A 19,469-nucleotide genomic window follows, 5' to 3' on the forward strand; every position below is an offset into this window, starting at 1 on the left:
CGATAAATTGGTACATTATAGGCGATGCATAAAAAATTGTTTAATATTTTAGTTATTTGGCTGTTCGTGCCCTGAAATGAAAGTTTCCAACTACATGAAAAATAGAGCTAGTTGTTCCTGTTTTGGATTAAACAGACCTAGGACTGACTCGCTTAATCAAAGTTTTTCCAGTTCATTTTGTAAAAATAAATCATTACTAACTAAAGAAAAATTAACCATTCAATACATGCTCTTATCAGGAAATTAAATCTCTGAAGAAATTTGCGTAAAAACACCAAAGTCTATTCGATTGAAAAATCCTAATCTTAATTTCAAAGAATGAGAGACCAATATATAACTGATCAATTTAAACAACACTTGTTTTGTGTTTTCGGATTTGCGATTGCATTGGATTGATTAGGAAGCTGATTTTAAGCTGACCCAATTAGCAAGCAAATAGATTGGAAACTATTTCACTTGGGGACACCAATGTTTTTCGCAAGCTAGACAAATGTTAGATGAAAACAGCAGGAAGTTTGATGAAAGTCCCGGAGCATGCTTTAAATGCACAATATGAGTCATATGTAGATTAGATCTGTGGCCTTTGGATCAAATTATGACAGCTGCCTGTATTACTCTTACACGTTCTTGCACAATAGGCAAAGCTACTACTTGTAAAACTTAATGCTGAAATAATCAATTTTCGGCATTTTAAACTCTTTCATTATTAATCATCGGAATTTAAGCCTTGTGATACAGCGGTGGAACTGAGAATTAGAATCAAAACAGCTGGTGCTTGATTGAATCATTATCCATAAAATTGAGAAAAAGAATCCTTAAGTGGTAAAAAATCAGTGCATTTACTGCTACATTAGTACATAAATGGGTACATTTAAAAGAATGATACATCGTTCGGCGGCCTACACCAGAGAAAATAAGCATCATTGATCCACTGCGGATGCACCAAACACTTGTTCTTCTGCTCTGCCCATTCAAAAGTCTCAGATAGTGTATTTGATGAAACCACATGTGTAACCGAGGCGTCAGTTACTAATGTGCAAATAGCTCCCATCTCTTCTGCTCTTGACCATGTTAATGGTAACTCCTCAAAATCATCATCGCCGAACAGTATAGTACACCCCATCAGAATCCTGCTCCGAATTTTTGCCAATTACTGTGGGAAGTTATGACTTCTTTAAAGGTAAAAAAAAAGAACGATTGCAAGTCTTACTCTGAACAGATGAGCGATGAAAGTTAGCCAAAGCGCCATCACTCTCGCTTTCATCGCTCATCTGTTCAGAGTAAGACTTGCAATCGTTCTTTTTTTTTACCTTTAAAGAAGTCATAACTTCCCACAGTAATCAGGTTCTCCACACGCCCACCCCAAACACTCTCGGTATCATCAACGATGACGATGCTACTCTCTTGTCCCAACACCAAGTCCAGGCACTTCCTCTCCTTTTGTTTGAAATCTTCACGTGTAATGATTCTTGAATTAAAATACTTGCAATCCGGATCAAGTAACTTCACGGCCCTGGTGGCGTACTCTCTGTTACCCATTGCGCAAACACTAATTTCAAACAGTCTGCTTGCTTCTTCAAGAAAAGATCTAACAAAAGGCCTCGACTTCACCAATAGAACATTATCACCAATTTTGATTTTGAAAAGATCATTCCCTCTCGAAATCTTATCCGAAGAAAATTCTCCTGTGGCTGCTGCTGCCTTCTCCAAATATTTCTCATCAGATGTTAACTTACCAATCAATCGAGAGTGAAGTAACGTGTGGTCCAAGTCAAGAACAAGGTGAAGTTTCCTCATCCTCAACAAATTCTTGGTGTTTCTTTTCTTCAAGCGAGAAATTTCATCGATGCTGTACCTCAAACCCTTCTCAATATAATCAAAACAAACGCCATAAGAATCGTCCATAAGCTTGTCACATACCACACACATTCCATTGAGAATGGTGGCATGTTGACATATTGTGTGCTCCTCTGAAACTGAAAGTAGCGGCAGCCGCAGTGGCAGTGAATCAGAACCAGTCCAAGAACAAAACTTTTTGTTGTTGGCAACAACACCGTTAATATTCATTGTAGCATACATGGTGGTGGATTCTAATTCTATTGTGTGAAACCGGAAGAAGTAACTAAATATATTTGCGAAGATAGGACAAATATGAAAATGGGTATCTTAATTCAAAGGCTCTGTTTATATACTTTACTTCTATTTTGGTGTCCGGTTAAGATTAGGAAACCAGAAATCAGTGAGTAATTAGGATTACATAAAGTTTCCGAATTGCTTTAGGAATCCAAAGTTTTGTGTGTTTCCTAAATTTGTTACCGCCATCCAAATATCGGAGAATGATCCTAAATACGTGTATTAATTAATTAACGGCGCATTTTAACCAAAGACACACCTGGTACATGAAAACTAAATACGCGTATTAATTTTCAATTAATATATCGGGCAAAAAATGCTGCCTAGGCTTTGGACCAAAGCCCGGCCAGACCTTTGTTTTCAAATCTTGGGCTTTCGTATGGGCCTATCCAGATCTTTTGCTAATTATCATCTTCGCCACAACAAAAGTTAAATCATGTTATAAAGTTTTAAAATGTTCCATTTATTATTTTAGATGTCAATTTTTCAGACATAATCTTAACTTTATAATAATAATAGAGCCACAAATAATTTTCTACAAATTAATGTGTACAAATTGATGTAATATAAAGAGATTAGTTATATAAAACCATCATGAGCCTATATTATGGGTCTACAGAAGAATTTCTATTTAAATTAAAAAAAATTCAATATATGATGCAATGACCAAAATTGTTGAAACATTTATTATGTACAAAATTTTGACCATTTTCGCCATATCAAGTGGCAATTACATATTTTTCAATAATATATTTTCATGACATCTCTGCATTTGGCTTTGCCAACAGTTTCCGTACACTCAACATCTTAGTTCCATCACCAGTGCAAACTAGACTAATAGGTCCTATCTCGATTACTGTAACTTCCCGTTTTGAAAATATGACGTCCATCTCCATAAACCTAGCACAAGGATTCCAATTTCATTAAAGATCAGGAGAGAGAGAGAGAGAGAAACTTGAGCCTTCAACTTCAAAGACAAATATAGAGACACTCATAATGGCAGCTCGTATAGGTGAACAGAATTGTCATTACAAGAGCGAATCAAAATTGAGTTACTGTATTCTAATTAATAGGGAACATCTTCCTCCCTACTCCCCAAGGCTTATTCGTATATATGGATTAATTGTTGGAGAAAATAATGGTCTTGTAATTCCTATAATTTAAGTCAATTTTTTCAGTTAGTCCTTTTTATTTTTTTTTATATCTAATGAAGTTTCCTTGTTCTTTGAAGGTTTTATTTATATAAGTTTTCCTAAAAGCATACTTAATTATCTCTACTTTTCACTTATTCTAGCTGAGACTTCATTGAATTTAAGTTCTGTCATTCAATTTTTTATTTTAAAAAAAAGTCATATCATACAAAAATATTATTTTACTCTTTGAAAAATTAGATTCAAGAGATATGGAAGTAACGAAAGTGACCTTTTGTGTCATTTTTAAAAATACGTATGCTACCAGAGAAATTGACATAAACTCTAAAGATTAAAGGAAATTTGCCCTTAATTGTAATCATCAACCTTCATTCAACAAGCTGTGCGCGAGGATTTAGTGAGAAGACCACAGAAATCGGTGTAACTATCTCTTTAATTAATGTTAGCAAACTAGTAGCCCTAATGCAATTGCAATAATTTCCCTTGTATATATGATTAATTATTTACTGATATAAAACGTGACTCTCAAGAACATATAAATGAAATTATTTCCTTCTAGTTTTGAAAGATCAATAAAATCCTATAAATTTAACTTCAATTAAATCACAAATATTATAAGTAGACAAACAAAAATGAATTAATTACCCTCGGCAGAAATTTTGAGCAGTACTCCTTCCTAAATGTAACGCCAGAAATATGGTCGATCAATACACGACGAGGTATGGATACCAGGTTTCGGTTGAAGCTTCTGAACAAAACATAGGTAAAAATATAAATCAATACTCCAAAAAAGAGAAAAAAAAATTAATTAATGGAAGAATCGGTTTTAGTATAAGTATTAAATATATATTTTCTTGCAAAAGGGTATGAGAATCCAAGATCACCCAACAGGAGAGATTAATTCGGAATAAATTTTTATACTTGAAATAATTTAAAATAAATAAGATAAAGTTCCTATTCATCATGTAAGTCAAGTTTGGAAATTTTCAAACCTAGTAAGGTAGCGTTTTTTCTCCCTCAGATCTGAATACATCTAAATTTTCAATGGGTATGAGTACAAAAATTTAAATGATATGTTTTTTTTTTAATATTTGAATAAAATATTATTTTTGACATTTATGTCCTTATAAATCAAAACAAAAAAGATTAAATTTTATAGTTTTAAATTTTTAGAATATAATATTTACTTTTCATTTAGACTTTTTCGCATTTAGATAGAATTCATATATAAAATTCAAATATAAATGTTTGAAATCAGACGTAAATTATAAAAACAAACAAGTAAATTTTAAAAAAATATCTGAAATTAATAAAATCTTAAACCTCAAATGTTTAACAAACAACCTCTAAGTTAGGATTCTAGTTAGTTTTTTATTTTAATAAGTTAAATTAAGGATGTGAAACTATTCATATACATGTTAGAATTACAATTAATTCACTATTTCAAAATTTTTATTGCAGAAAACTATACTAAATAATGGGGCATAAATCAACCAGTTGGTGAAATATTATAATTAACTTACTCATATGTTATAAAAAAAAAATCAACTACTTAATAAACGATAAATGAAATTTGGAATAGAAAACTTAAGATGTCTATGACTATTATTTGGATTAAAGGCTGAAATGATTTTAGTGTTGATCTTTTTAGCACTGAATCCAATGAAAATTCCTCACCATTGAATTCAAATCTTATAATTGCACGATCACTTTTGAATGGGTTATAATGTAAAAATCATTAAATCTGATAGGTCCAACTATAAAAATAAAATCTCCTATATATATTTCATGGAATAATTACAAGAAATTGTTGATTCATATTTAGCAGATGTAAATATCAAATATCTTGAACTGTGGAGATTATGGACTTTAAACCAAATACGCCAATATGTCTATCCTTTTAATTTAATAATCTATTTGCTCATAATCTTTGTCGTATGATCTAGATTTTTTGGATTGATTAAAAATTCGATCAACAAACGTACGAAGAGTACTCCGACTCTCTGCAAAAAACGCAACATTGTAATCGCGGGCCCTGACTCATAATATTGGAGTAGATTTCATTAAGCCATCCCGCACTTTAACTTAAAGTACAAATTCGATTGGAGCCGTTGGATCCAATAGCTTTTAAAATCTACACATAGTAGGCCCTAACATTTGCAGATTTCACAAAAAAAAGAAAAGAAAAAAGGCCATTAAATATAAATGCAATGGTCTAAATTACTAAATTAGGATCCACACTTCGATTAAAGTAGAGAATATAAGATATTTTAATGGAATCTAACTCTATATTATTGTATGTTTATCTATTGTATGCTTAGTATTTTCCATCTCCTTAAGAATGGGCTCGCTACCCCTCCGTCTTTTAAGTAACTAGTGGGATAATTGTCCATTACTTAAAATTTTTTAAAACATATTAGAGGTAGCACGATCATTTAATACATGTAAAATATGTATATTTAAATTTTATATAATCATCAATTGATTTAATACATGTAAAATATGTATATTTAAATTTTATATAATCATCAATTGCATGTCAGTATTTTAAAATAAATATATACATATCATAATATTATTTACTTGTTATATGATTGAGATGGTAACTCTAAAATATTATAGAAATTCTCCTGTGCTCATGGAGATGATGGAGGTGTATTTTATTTGTGTTATTAATAAATTAGCTAACATATGGGCTGGTGGTTCTAAATTTAAAATTACTAACTTATCTATTAATTGTTAAATTAGTATAACTTATTTATCCATTAGATGCTAAATTACTTATTTAACTAACACACAATAGATGAGCGGAATAAAGAAATATTATCAACTACTCAATTAATGACACATCATTTGGGATAATTTTTTGAGATAAAAAAATTAGGATTGGGATGTGTAGCACTACTCCTGATATTATCCATCCTTCAAATAAAGGGATATACAAAATTGGGTTTCCAAATTTATTCAACAATAATATTCTAAGTATACACACATTCATAAATTTAATTTGTTCTTAAATAATAATTTCTTGAGGATACTGATAATGGATTCGAATGCTGATGTTGAACTTCAACGATCTTTTGATCTTATGAAGATGTATTTTATGGAAGATCCCTCAATGTTTATGATATTATATATGCAAAAACCATATCCTAAGGTCTTATTTTATTTTATTTTATTTTGACTATACATATGAATATGATATATGTTTTGGTCATGATCAGATCTTGAGATGGTACCTGATTGGTGGGCCATTGCTGGTTCGTAGTATTGCTGCCTTGGATAATAATGAGTACCATGATCCAATCCTGATAAGTATATTACACAACACTAATTCTGCTGCACATATTAATATGGATTTGGATTCGGTGCTTATCTAAGATTTTGCTGGCCTTTGTTATATATTGTGACACGTGACCATTTTGTGAATTTTTTATGGTTAAGATTTATTTTTTTCCTTTTTCTCTCCTTATTTTAACCGATTATCTCTTAATTGCCTTATGAAAACAATCTCTTCTTCTTGTTGCGTTAGATAAAACTTGATTTATAAAATAAATTATAACTTCCAAGAACCAAGGGTACTATCGTCATTAGATAAATATACCTTCTGAAATGAAAGCCCGCCAAAACTAACCACCCTCTCTCTCTGCTTCACTTACGACAGATTTAACAGAATCCTCCCTCTCTCCCACACCCTCACAAATCACAATTTAATACCCAACAAAATGGCAACCCACAAGATTCTGATGACGACGATCCTCTTCACTCTCACAATCCTTCTCTGTTTTCCGACCACCCCGGCCGGAATCCCCACCAGCGACCTCGACGCAGTCCTCCTCCTCCTCCACGCCGGCGGCCACACTCTCTTCGCCAACGCCATCGCAACCTCCGACCTCCTCTTCGACCTCCTCTCGCTCCCTTCCTTAACCCTCTTCGCCCCCACAGACCCCTCTCTCTTCGCCGTCGACATGACCCAGACGCCGCCGTTTTACCTCTCCATTCTCCGCCTCCACGTCCTCCCTCTCCGCCTGTCTTGGACCGAGCTCCTCCAACTGATCTCCCCCTCAAACAACAACAACAACTCCTCTCGTCTCCCAACTCTCCTTCCCTCACGTGACCTGCACGTGACCAGAGGCGACTCGGGTGCTCTCCTCGTTGGCGGCGTCCAGGTCGTCATGCCCGGCTTGTACTACAGCAGTTACGTGGCAGTTCACGGCTTAGCTGGCATTCTCACTTTTCGCTCTCCGATTAATAATAATCACTCAAACGGCAACTTTTGGTTTCGTCCGCTTAATCATACCGCCGCCTTTCCTCCGCCGCCGTTAGTTCCAAGAATTCAAACAAATCCTTCTCCGGTTAATCCCACCATTGTTTCTCCGTCGCAGGTGCCAATACCAGCTTCGTTTCCGGTTCTTTCTCCTGCACCAGGACCTGAAGGTCTTCATGGCTATACCCCGGCGGAATCGCCGGAAGGTCATGTAGTTTTGATGGGGAAGCCAATTAAGCACAAGAAGGCTAAGCAAGACACGGACCGTACGAGTTCTTCCAATGTTAACGACACCGTTCCGGTTCCTCCACTAGCGAATGCTCCAAGAACTCCAACTAACCGCAAGAACCGTACAGATTCTTCTCCCGTTAACCACCACACAGTTGTTTCTCCGTCGCAGACAATTCCGGCTTCCTCCTCTCCGATTGATAGCGCGGTTGTTGTGTCGCCTCCAGCTCTTGCTCCGTCACGGGGATCGGCTAGTCTTTTCGGTTACTTTCTGGCAGAACCGGCTGAAAATCAAGATGTTTTGACTCTGGATTCACCATCGCCGGCGCCGATGACTAATGATCTGAAAAGATCTCGGAAGATCAGAGAGGTTTTTGTTGGTGGAGAAATCTGCGCCGTCGGATGAAGAAAATGGTCGAGATCTGGACGGCCACGTCAGCATCATCAGGATCGTATGCTCTGCACTTGCACGTAACTCAACTGATCACATTCACCTGCAGATGGACACGTGTTGAACTTAAACGCTGCCGTTTGCATTGGGTTTATTTTTCATGCTATTTTGTTGAATAATTGTAAAACTTTTTGTCAATGTAAATTGAACGCGTTGATGGCATCACGTTTGTTGGCATTTGTAACGAACAAATTTTCCAGCAGTAACGGTGAACCAATATTTTCTTGTGTTACTTTTGTTTTCATTTTTTCAAGAGGCAATTACAAAAGGTTAATTGACATAATAAGGTCAAAATAACAAATAAATTTGGCATTTCAAAATTTCAATCAACCATATTTCCAAACTTCACCAAAAAATGAATGGTGCTCAATTTTCATTAACTACATTCCAGTACATCGGTCAGTTTTGTTTTCATTTTTTAAAGAGGCAATTAGAAAAGGCTAATTGAAATAAACATAATAAGGTTAAAACAACAAACAAAATTTGGTATTCCAAAATTTCAACCGATCATATTTCCAACTTCACCAAAAAATGAATGGTGCTCAATTTTCAGTAATTACATTCCTATACAACGGCATTGAAGAGATCCCCCATTTCTCATAATTGAAGTAAATATTTTTATCGATAAGTTAACAGACCACAGAAGATGCGAAGTGGTCAAGGTTTGCAAGCATCTGTACGACATAAAACAAGAGTAATGTCACGTTTAAATGATAGGAGTCACTCATCAGCATCGTACATCTCTGCATCTCCATCTGCATTGTCGATATCATCTGCTTGCCCCTGGTCGGCATCTCCTGTATTAGCATAATGCATAGTTTCATCATCATGGGGTACATGCCCATCTGCCCCTTGGACATTATCTGTCGTGGCATTCTTCCTCATGGACTCCAAATTTTCATCACTGAAAAACGAAGCATAGGGCTTTGACACCTGCAAGAGGAACTTCATCACTTTAGACTTCTGATTTGTGAGAGTTATTATCTCTCGCCAATTTTCCGAGTCAGGAAGATGATGCACATTAAGATCCCGTTTTCTTTGGAAACAAGTGTCAACAATGACGATTTCAGTATCAATGGTTGATTTATTATTAATTTTTATGCGAGTGTAATTTGACTTAACAAAAATACCAGGAAAAAGTAAAGATAATATTCACCCTGAATAGACAATCTCGCTTCTCGGCACTTTTAACTAGGTTATTCCAATGCTTGTCTTCCCTCAAAGTTGATGCACAACCTACCACCTAAAGATGGAAACGGACATTTGCTCATATGAGAGGGTCAACTCCGTGATTTGTCAAAAGCCAGGTCCTAAAACAACTTGATTTTTGTTACTATAATGCCCTACCAGTATAGAAGACTTTGCCCTGGTAATCCCAACGTTCATACGCCGATAATCTGCAAGAAATCCTATGCTTTTCTTATCACTTGCCCTAACACACGAGAAAATCGCAACATCCTTCTCCCGACCCTGAAAAAAGGATAACTTTTTTGGGTTAAATTTCATAGTCAATGACACAATAGTTGCATAGCCAAACAGACATACCAGAAAATTAAGGAGTGTAGAATTCCAGAAAATAAAGCAAAGCCGAGTCTGTAGAAATTGAAATTCCGGCCTTTTAGGAGGAAAAGAAATCAAAACAGATTAGTTTGAACCATTTCCATATACTGGCAGAAAAGTCCAGAACTTAGAAAGAGAAATAAAAGCCTCAAGTTCAGCTGTGAGAAACAGGGCCAATAGTTCAGCTGCAGTACGCATGCATGCAGTGTGCACGTGCATGAAATACGCATGGCTAAACATGACCATCTCAGTGCAGAAATCAAATGTTGATTTAAAAAGTAAATTTCACAGAGGGAAGAGGAACCAGATAAGGATGGTTTTTAAAGAAGAGAAGAATAGCCACATCACCTGGCAACCATCAACAGTAGTTATATCCACTACTTTTTGCGACTCCACTCCAAAAGTTTCCTTAAATCGTTCTTGGAATTGCTTCACTTGATGTCTATAGGGGGATATAATCGCCAGCTGAGAACTTGATTTCAGCTGCGGATACATGCTAATCAATTTATGAAAGAGGAGGAGGACAAAATCAACCTCATCAATGTTTATCCATGATCCACTTCCAGCAGGCTGGGACTCTTTTCCTTCGTGTATATCAAAGAAGGAAAATGGTCCAAAGCAGCGGTACTCGTGCCAGTCACGAGTAGTATAATCTTCGACATCAGACCCATCTTCCAATGCCTCATCATAGAACTCCCTTGAAGGAAAGCTTCTTACCTGATTCATAAATATATTTGGACAAATAAACAAAAGAGTAACCAACTATTCAGGGATAGTTATTATCAATCAAGATATGAGTTGGTAGGGTTTGGGATGTGTCAAACCAAAAAAACCAGACATCTATTACAAAAATATGCTCCCAAACAGGAGATGACTTGAGTGGCTCCAATTCAAAATCAGCTGCTAACTCTTTAGTACCTCTCAGGAAAAGGAAGAGGACAGTGGGAATATGAAATAAAAGGAAACACGTGCCCAGGCGGAGGGGGGTTGAGGAGGCGGAGAGAGAGAAGTAATAGCAGTATAAGGTTTGAGTTACTCGTACAAAACCTTGAAGCTGTAATGTTACTACTGAAGGAATAGTTTAGATTAGATAAGATTACAAGGTCTATGCTATTCAGAACCCACTAATCTAGGATCTGCTTAGACCTATAGTTGGGTGTATGCTTATTGAAATCCTTAGATGGCCAGTAACGATTTTCACAACTCAGTTGAAATTTTTGTAAAATTTATTTATGAATCAATCTTAATAAAGACCAGTTATGGATTTTCTAATCTAACCTCTGGATGCATTCTGTACTGCGTCTTCAGCATCTTCACTGGATAACCAGCTCTTTGAAGTCTTTTGAACAAACTTGTGCCGTACCTTCAACAAAGAAACATGAGAGCAACACTAATTGCGTTCTAAAAATCAGCCACAAATCAATAAAGCAATTTCATTAAAGAAAACAGTGTTTTACCCCAAGTGCTCAGCAACAGGAGAAATAACAGTGGCTGGAAGTTGAACAGGATCACCGACCTAAATGGTGCAAAAAATTCACAGAATTAATACGATTAACTAAAGCGTAAAGATCGACGGTACATGCAGTGGTACAAATATAGAAATGTGAACAACAATCAGCAGATTGGCCATTGTATGCACCCGTGAAGCAGAAATATTTGACTACAGATACATGTTCAGCAAGATGAGTAATTGTATAATGGTAATGATTGAGAAATAAAAAACAAGAATTATCATCATAAATATACCAGAAATACTTGTTTGCATCCAGTTGCCAAGGGAACAAGAGTCGCAGGTTCCACCTGACAATGCACGATGGTGATAAACTGAGAAACTAAATAAATGCGAGACTCCAAACACAAAAGAGAATAAATGCATGCTTTCCTCATTGCCCTCCATGAAAATATATAAAAGGACCTGAGGGAAAGTTTATGTTGTTAGTAGGTAGAGAAAATGTACCAGTAATTGCTGTGCTTAATATATTAAACCTCTAAACTGCACTGTAGACACTTTTTAAATGCTACCATCTTACTGACTTGAGAAGTCAAGCATTAGATAAAAGCTTCCTCGTGTGTCAGACAGTTTTGCATAACTATATTCACTATTCAATTGAGCTGTGTGATTCTACAATATATTCTTCTATTAATTTCGAACGTCACAGGTCAAAGAGAATATTTAGTTGTAAGGCTATACAAATTAAGTTGATCCTTCATCATGCTGTACGAAACTGATGGAATCCAAGAACACCCAAACACATCTCAATTTCCAAGACAACAGTATTCAGATAATTCATACTAAATATCAATTGTCAATAAGAGTAGGTTAAATTACTGGCACTTACAGCTTGGGCAGCTTCATCTATTATAACAACATCAAAACCATGATTCAATTTACTGAGTAGTGCTGAACCACTGAAGCTAAGGGTGGAGCAGACCTGCCAATAAAACAAAAGTTAACAATGGAGAATATGACATATTGATTGAATTTTAACATAAGGCTAAAATAACTTACAATTACAGCCTCATTCAGAATAGCAGAGCGAATACTATCTCTATCCTTTCTTGTGGCTCCATGCTTCTGTTTATCAGCAGCCGAGTCATCACGTTTTTGTTCCACCTGCAAAAGGTTTGAATGTTCCACCGGGTCAGCACAAACAAAATTAACAACAAATTACAATAGCGATAAAGCAGTATGGTTTGATTGCTGCTTATGGTTTGAATGCTGCCAGATACATACAAGGTGATCTATGGAAACTGAATTGACAGAATGATGTGCTTTAAGACCAATCCGCACAATCTTCGGAGTATACGAGCGGATATTTTCATCACGAATCCCTGTGGATAAAAAAGAAAAGCATTTAAGCAAAATATTATTATTTCGGCTATTAGCATATCACCAATACTAGATGCATGGAAATTTATTAGTACAACTAAAAGGTAGATAATAATGTATTTTCTCATTCTAAATTTTACAAGGAAAATGCATCACCAGTCCACCAAAGCAGATACACATAGGTCCCAATATACACTGAACTTTACTATACGATTTATTTATCTTTATTACAAATTTAAATCCCGAAAAATGCATAAGGATAATCAGAGAATGATGCAATCAAAATGAAAATACCACAAAAGGATCAAAGAACATCCAGCTTGGTGTTATAGAAGAAAAGCAGCCAAACTTCCAAAAAGCACGGATCATCGTGCTAGAGAAACTTGTACCCGTGTTTAAGAGGCGCAGCACAATCTCATCAAGCGCAGAGTTTGATGGGGCACATACCAGCACTCGTACACGATATCTGCGACTAGAATTAACCACTTCTGGTTTCTGTACATTACTTTAGGTTAGGACATATGACTCATTGGCATCTAATCTATTCAATATAAACTCTTAACTTACCAACTCATTTCCAGTGGTAGGGAAAAAACCATCATCACCATCAATAGGCATTATATTATCTCTAGGATTGGCACCAACTAACCATGGGGATGCCCGTCCCCAATGATTATATCTGTGAAATATTTAAACATTACAAACCCATGTACTAATTATATTAAAGCAGTTTTATTAGATGCGTTGTAAAAAATAAATTATAGAAGTCACTCAAGCAATCCCTGAGCAAGTGCAAGCAGTGCTTAAGATCGTGAAAATAGAACACTTGAATTGGCAGCTATGACTTACTTTTCATGCATCGGTAGTTCTGGTCCCCGCTTTATTTCACGCAATCCACCCCTGCACGAAAAATAAACAACAAACAAAGATTAACATTGGAGGAAAACAATGGAAAATGCATAACATATCCCCTACTGCATTTCTCCGGATCACCACAAAATAGAAGTACTAACAGTTATTTCAGTCAATCAAAGATGGTAAGAACATGAAAAAATATTATCATACTTGGAATGCACTCTAGCTGGAGTTGCATGCAAGATAGCACTAAGAAGTCCAAGAATGGTCTGTGTTTTTCCAGTACCTGGTGGCCCCTGGAAAAAAGGAATGCAGGCAGTTTCCAATTTCCAAAGTTAATAAACTTAATTTGTAATCAGATTACAACCAAATTTAAGTAAAAGAAACTGCCATGTAACTGCACACTAAAAGATATCATTGATAACTAAAGGGTTGAATAGATTCCCAGAATTCACAAATGCATCTCATCTAGCACATCCTCAGACACTTTCACAGGTCAAGTAACTAAGATTAGACCAATTCAATTCAATATATTTGGTAACAAAATAATTGACAATTATTCCATTAGTGGACACAATAAGATGAAAATAAAGTTGGTCACATAAGAACAAGAAGAACACAAACCAAACCTGTATCAGGACAAAGGCTTTACGCAATAGACCTTCCTGCAATAAACAATAGCATTTTAAAGTCTAGTAAAGGCAAGCTTGAAGAGATGCAGAGCAGAATGGGCTAGTGCGGTAAGATTTATGTAAATCTGGAATTAGAATAAAAATATAATTCAAGAAAGAACCTACATGTATCGCTTCGAGTTGAGAGGCATTATGATTTTCTTTGATATATTCATGTAGCAGTCCAGGAATTTTCCAACTCTGGTCTTGAGAACCAGAGCTTTTTTCGCTAGCTGATAATATCAAATCCTTGAAAGAGAGGGAGCCAACTGATCTCAGAGCAAGATATTCACGAGCAATAGTTGATAAACTGCAAATCTGCATTAAATATTACATCCATTAAATGTCAACATTTCCTTTTACTAAGAAACTACAAAAAAAAAAAAAAAAAACTTGCATTAATTTCTTCCATTTTTCTAAGGCAATCACACTCTTTAAAACAAGGACTTAAATGAAACCAAAATGACCCATGAATTTTGGCCTTTTCATCACTATAGCCCCAATCTTGAATCTACATTACAATGAAGAAAAAGATAATTACTAGTCTGATTATTTTTCCTACAAATCACACACCAAGATGAAGAAAGACATATTATGGATGGTACTTCCAGAAAATTATGTTGTCATACCTAAAATAAAATAGCTGGCTTGATCATGGGATGTCCATACCCTGTCAAGGGATGAGAAAAGTAATCTTAGAATTTTCTAATTGATCAATAAACTGTTTCTTGATTGCTATACCCATTTAAACTGTTTCTTGATTTCCATACCCATTTAACCTTTTCACTTAAAAAGCACTACAAATCCTCCATCTAAATAACGTTGCCAAAAGCATGTCAGTGTATACAACAGCATTTGCCAATGGTGTAAATGGTTAAGCTATGCAAGATTAGCACCATACAGAAAACATGCATAATCAGTTACCACTTTTTCTTAACAGTGTTGAGACCTTCAGTTTGCAATCACGAGTTAGAGATTCAAACCATTGGGACACCCACCTGGGATATGATCACATAAGTTTCCTAATTACCAAGGTTCTAGGGACTTCCAGCAATCTCTAGTTTAGAACTTGGTTAGCATAGAAAGGTTAGAGAGAAACAAGAACAAACAACAAACAACTTTCTCCAATGATCTCCATTTCCTATTAGATGGACCCATATCGTTAATTATTAGTCTCCACTCACTATATGATATCCAAACAACAAATGAAATCACATTTCTTTCTTCAAATTTAAAATCATAATAGTTAGGTAATTTTTAAAATGTTTTACAGGTTATGTTTAAAATGTTTTACATGACTATCTTGAAATTTAGATTCTCTTATGTTTTGTAACTAACACAATGAATAAAACACAAACATATAAATGCAAGAAAATTAAAGTCCAACACAGCTGGGGATAAAAGTTAAAAGAACATGATTGATCTCTTGAACATGTTGAGACTGACTTGCCTTTAGACTGAACAAACGTTTCTCTACTGCACTGACGGAAGAAGTGATAAGCGAATGTATATTCAATAGCCTTTGAGATTTAACAGCATCTTTATTTATGTGTATGACCTCTCCAGCTAAATACATTCTAAGTCTTAGAAGATTTGCTTGGCAATGCTCCACCATTGCAAATGCATATGTTGTTGGAAATGTTGAACCTTCTTTGAACTGCATGAGCAATATACCTCCCAACAGTCAAGACCAGAAGCTATAGTACCTTTATTAGAAACATGCAGGAAAAAAAATAAGAGAACATGATCTAGAAAAGGGAAGAAAGAACAAAAAAAAAACAAAACCACCTACTTAGAATTATATTTGGATTAAAAAATAATAAATTAAAAAAGAAGGAGAAAAATCTCAAGTCAAATCATGTTATTATATTAAAAAGCATGAATTCCTTGAGTTTCCATAAGCTAGGAACCAAAGTTAGAGTTTCCTTGTTTGTGTTTTATTGATTATTTCCTTAAAACATAACATGAGATCTAAAACTTACGTCATTTACTATTCTAAGTATACGGGCAAAAACAATGCTGGAAAATTTTTTGTTGATTTGGTTACCTCTTCTTTGGAAAGCAGTAAAAGATCATTCGGCGATATTGATTCCACCTCATCAGCTTCATAAGTAACTGAAGGCAAGTGAAAACCATCAGCCTCACCACATTCCATGACCAACCTGAGCTTCCATTCTTGCACTGCAATTACCAAACACAGCTTTTTGGGTCAGATTCTAGATCTCAGATTGCCCAGAAGAATAATGAAATAGAACTCAAAATAATTACCAAGAAAAAAATTGAAAGAAATGTAATGTAAAAAAACACCTCAACAGCATAGTACCAACAATTTTTGTGGCAACAACACCCAAACAACATAACACAATGAAATTGAAATTGAAATTGCATTTCATTTCTAATTGCAAACTCTCTTTAGAACTGAAAAACTACTACATGATAATAAGTGTAATTCTCTACCTCAAACAATTATGTACCAATTTTCGCTAAAAGGACATTAAACACAACAATTAAAGTTAATTCTCCTCCTTTTAAATTCTCAAACGCTCTGGGGAACAAAACAGAAGTTACAAAAGAGAAATACCTTCTTCCTCGTCTTTCTTTTGAATGATCTGAGCTTTGACCTCTTCAAACAAAAGTGGCTCAAAAGTGGCCAAATAATCATCAACATCTTTATAAGTATCCTTTACTTCTCTTAAACCCGATTTCCCCCTGTCAACTTTCTTACTATTTTTGTCATTTCTCTCCTTTGCCAAAGACATAAATAGAAAAAAATCAGAACTCTATTATTAACAAGATATAAAAGTAAAATGGAGAGAGCAAGTATATTTGTGTACTTGGGATTCTTTGACCAGGCGAAAGTAATCCCAACCGAGAATGATTTTGCAGAATCGGAATATTGAAGCTTCATCTTGAGGCTTGTCTTTGTCAACAGCCATGTTTCTTAAAAGATAAAATCTGCCAAAATTAAAATGTAGTCTTTTAATGAAGAACCAAGAAAATTAAATAGAAATAAAATCCAAATGTACTAGTGACTAAACATCTCTATCAAACTAGAATTCCAAGTTTCTACAAGTCTAATGGATGAACAGTTTTTAGCTAAAGCCGCGCAAACTGATAAGTAGAATTAGTAACTGAATTTGTTATATTTAAACGTAAACAATTAAAGTCTCAGGTTATTTTACTAATTTTATTTTGACTGTTAATGCAATATCTATGCATTAGATAGAGTGTATTATATATTCCTCTTTTCCTTTAACAATCAACTAAGTAAGAAAGAATACAAGAGGAACTAAAGATCAAAATTAAAAGACTAAACATTAAAGAATACAAAATTAAATAATTAAATAAATAAAGATATCAATTAAAAAAAGTAAGAAGAAAAAATAAACTCACCAAAGATATTGTTGAAACCAAAGCGTGAACCAGTGGCTCTGTGCCTGTGGCTGGCTGACGAGGGGCGACGGTGGTGGCGTGGCGGGCTCGACGGCTTGGTGATAGGTTGTCACCGTCGGGAGCGGTGATACCTGCGGGAAGCGTGGTACCGCAAATTTGGAGCGCGGGGTTTCAGTTCTCTTTAGCTTTCGAGCTAATAAGCCCGTCAGCCGGTGGGCTTTGTTTTAAAAGATGGTTCTGGCCCAAAGAAACAACCGAGAGAATTTTCAAATGAAGCTTGTACCCTTAAATAAAAGCAAATGCTGACCTTAAATAAAGGCAAATGTTGAGTTATAGCCAGCTGTAACTTACTGTTTTTACATCATGTGATACTAAACTAATGATACTTTAGTAACTTGAAGGTTGTACCCTTAAAACAAACAATTTTCAAATGAAGATTGTACCCTTAAACAAACCAACTTTGGTAAGCAATTATTGGGTTCAAGTTACTGACGTAAAACAAACAAAATCAATAAATTAAAATAAAATATTACTAATATTAAACTTAAAAATTATAAAATTTCTAGTTATTAAAAGCTTATTGTATATATGTGTGTGTAGCGGTGAGATATGTTAAGTTTAGGAATTAATAACTTTTAACTTACATGTATTTATGGTTAAATCTTTTAATATAATTTTTATGATAAAAATTAAACATATAAATAATTAAAATAAACAATGTGGTTGGCGTATACCCACTCGGGTATCGAGTGGATTTTTTCTTAGTATGAAACTGACCGCAACCAGAAATGAGATTTCAATTTAAAATACCAAACTCGTTCTAAAATTGCAAAATTACCCGTAGTAGACGGGTTTTTAAAAACAGATTTGGGGGTTGGCTAGTAATTTTGCTATTCCTAACTAAGGGGTAGGGAAATTTGGGTTCAGATTCGATTCGAATGAATCTGATCGGTCCTGAATTTTTCTGGTTGGGTTAAAATCCGTTTAAAAAAAAGAAAATAAACTATAATACAAAAAAAATTAGAACATAAAACTACTAAGCATTTTATTAAAGGGAATTGCAAATGTGCATGTATTTTATTCAAATAAGATTATAGAAAATGGGCAAAACAATCTCCATAAGTCATACTAAAGTGAACAATATATTGAATGATGAAGGAACGACTGAACAATGGTGAGGGCTGGCCTAGCCATGACGGCTAGGTACAATGCCAGTGTAGTGGCTTTTCGTGCCTTGTTGACTTGACGTAGTGGAGTTATTAATCAACAGTCGATGGCTCAATGTGGTTGGTTGTGTGTGTGTGTGTGCGTTTTTTTTTTTTTAAATTTTGAAAGGGTTTGTTGGAATTAGAAATTAGGTTTTAGTTCTGTTTAATTTTAGGATGGATTATTTTTAATTTAGAGATTTGATCCAATCGAATTTTCCTAGAAGTAGAAGTTTTCACTCTGGATAAATCCAATTAAGATATGAATTTGTATATATCAGAATAGTGGTGAGAAAACAAAGTTCAAATATGTTTTAAGTGACTCTGAACAGGTCCAAATTTGATCAGATCAATAAAAATTATCTAAATTCAATTGAACATTTCTGTTTAGATCAAATTTGGTTCCAAACAGGTTGCGCAAAGCATCAAATTTCATAACCGTTTAGCTTGGATTTTCTTGGCACCAAGGAATACAGCCGACCCGAGCTTATTTTGAATATACTATTATTGGGCTAAATTATAAGTACAACCTAAAATCTACACGGGCGACCTAGAAATTCACATGACCAGTCCACTTTAGAAATAAAGTAGTTCAATTCGAAAATCCATTTGTCTGACCTAGGAATCTACTTGTTCGAGTCATCTAAGAGAAACGTGCTCTAGACGTGTCTTATTATCAGGGAAATTAACGTGAAGGAATGCAACATGCCTGAACTCACTTGGAA

General features: G+C 34.8%; 3 protein-coding genes across 6 annotated transcripts; 1 reads left to right on the top strand and 2 right to left on the bottom strand.

Moving 5' to 3' along the window:
• Nucleotides 1–1,094: 1,094 nt before the first annotated feature.
• Nucleotides 1,095–2,067, bottom strand: LOC112098008 (RNA polymerase II C-terminal domain phosphatase-like 4). The gene is made up of 2 exons (XM_024183603.1): nt 1,311–2,067; nt 1,095–1,153 (listed from the first exon to the last, which is right to left on the bottom strand). The coding sequence occupies exons 1-2, from the start codon at nt 2,065–2,067 to the stop codon at nt 1,095–1,097; spliced, it is 816 nt and encodes a 271-aa protein (XP_024039371.1).
• Nucleotides 2,068–6,897: 4,830 nt separating this feature from the next.
• LOC18043077 (fasciclin-like arabinogalactan protein 19) lies at nt 6,898–8,424 on the top strand. Its single transcript, XM_024184407.1, has one exon. It carries the CDS (start codon nt 7,010–7,012, stop codon nt 8,183–8,185), a length of 1,176 nt encoding a protein of 391 aa, XP_024040175.1. The 5' UTR covers nt 6,898–7,009; the 3' UTR covers nt 8,186–8,424.
• A 296-nt stretch (nt 8,425–8,720) lies between these two features.
• On the bottom strand, nt 8,721–17,802 carry LOC18043068 (probable helicase MAGATAMA 3). Of its 4 annotated transcripts, XM_006432225.2 has the most exons (22): nt 17,540–17,802; nt 16,981–17,101; nt 16,728–16,890; nt 16,194–16,327; nt 15,597–15,803; nt 14,273–14,464; nt 14,105–14,140; nt 13,686–13,771; nt 13,470–13,520; nt 13,188–13,299; nt 13,010–13,115; nt 12,525–12,622; nt 12,300–12,404; nt 12,130–12,222; nt 11,537–11,590; nt 11,248–11,306; nt 11,069–11,153; nt 10,325–10,507; nt 10,139–10,255; nt 9,578–9,700; nt 9,387–9,473; nt 8,721–9,163 (listed from the first exon to the last, which is right to left on the bottom strand). In XM_006432225.2, the coding sequence occupies exons 2-22, from the start codon at nt 17,080–17,082 to the stop codon at nt 8,951–8,953; spliced, it is 2,406 nt and encodes an 801-aa protein (XP_006432288.1). In that variant the 5' UTR covers nt 17,083–17,101; nt 17,540–17,802; the 3' UTR covers nt 8,721–8,950. The 4 variants fall into 4 exon arrangements, with proteins under 4 accessions (XP_006432288.1, XP_006432289.1, XP_024040278.1 ...); XM_006432226.2 differs by having other exon boundaries at nt 10,139–10,507; XM_024184510.1 differs by lacking the exon at nt 11,537–11,590 and having other exon boundaries at nt 10,139–10,507.
• Nucleotides 17,803–19,469: the final 1,667 nt, after the last annotated feature.

This window comes from Citrus clementina, unplaced genomic scaffold (assembly GCF_000493195.1).
Source record: "Citrus clementina cultivar Clemenules unplaced genomic scaffold, Citrus_clementina_v1.0 scaffold_5, whole genome shotgun sequence".
NCBI lineage: Eukaryota > Viridiplantae > Streptophyta > Magnoliopsida > Sapindales > Rutaceae > Citrus > Citrus x clementina.

Bases quoted from the DNA above. Each gene is read 5' to 3' on its own strand.
- LOC112098008 (XM_024183603.1), bottom strand. From the start codon at position 2,067: ATGAATATTAACGGTGTTGTTGCCAACAACAAAAAGTTTTGTTCTTGG. The intron at 1,154-1,310 runs GTAAAAAAAAAG...AACTTCCCACAG, and splicing joins AAGTTATGACTTCTTTAAAG to TAATTGGCAAAAATTCGGAG.
- LOC18043077 (XM_024184407.1), top strand. From the start codon at position 7,010: ATGGCAACCCACAAGATTCTGATGACGACGATCCTCTTCACTCTCACA.
- LOC18043068 (XM_006432226.2), bottom strand. From the start codon at position 17,082: ATGGCTGTTGACAAAGACAAGCCTCAAGATGAAGCTTCAATATTCCGA. The intron at 16,891-16,980 runs GTACACAAATAT...TCTTTGGCAAAG, and splicing joins GCCTGGTCAAAGAATCCCAA to GAGAGAAATGACAAAAATAG. The intron at 13,521-13,685 runs GTATGATAATAT...TTTTTCGTGCAG, and splicing joins CCAGCTAGAGTGCATTCCAA to GGGTGGATTGCGTGAAATAA.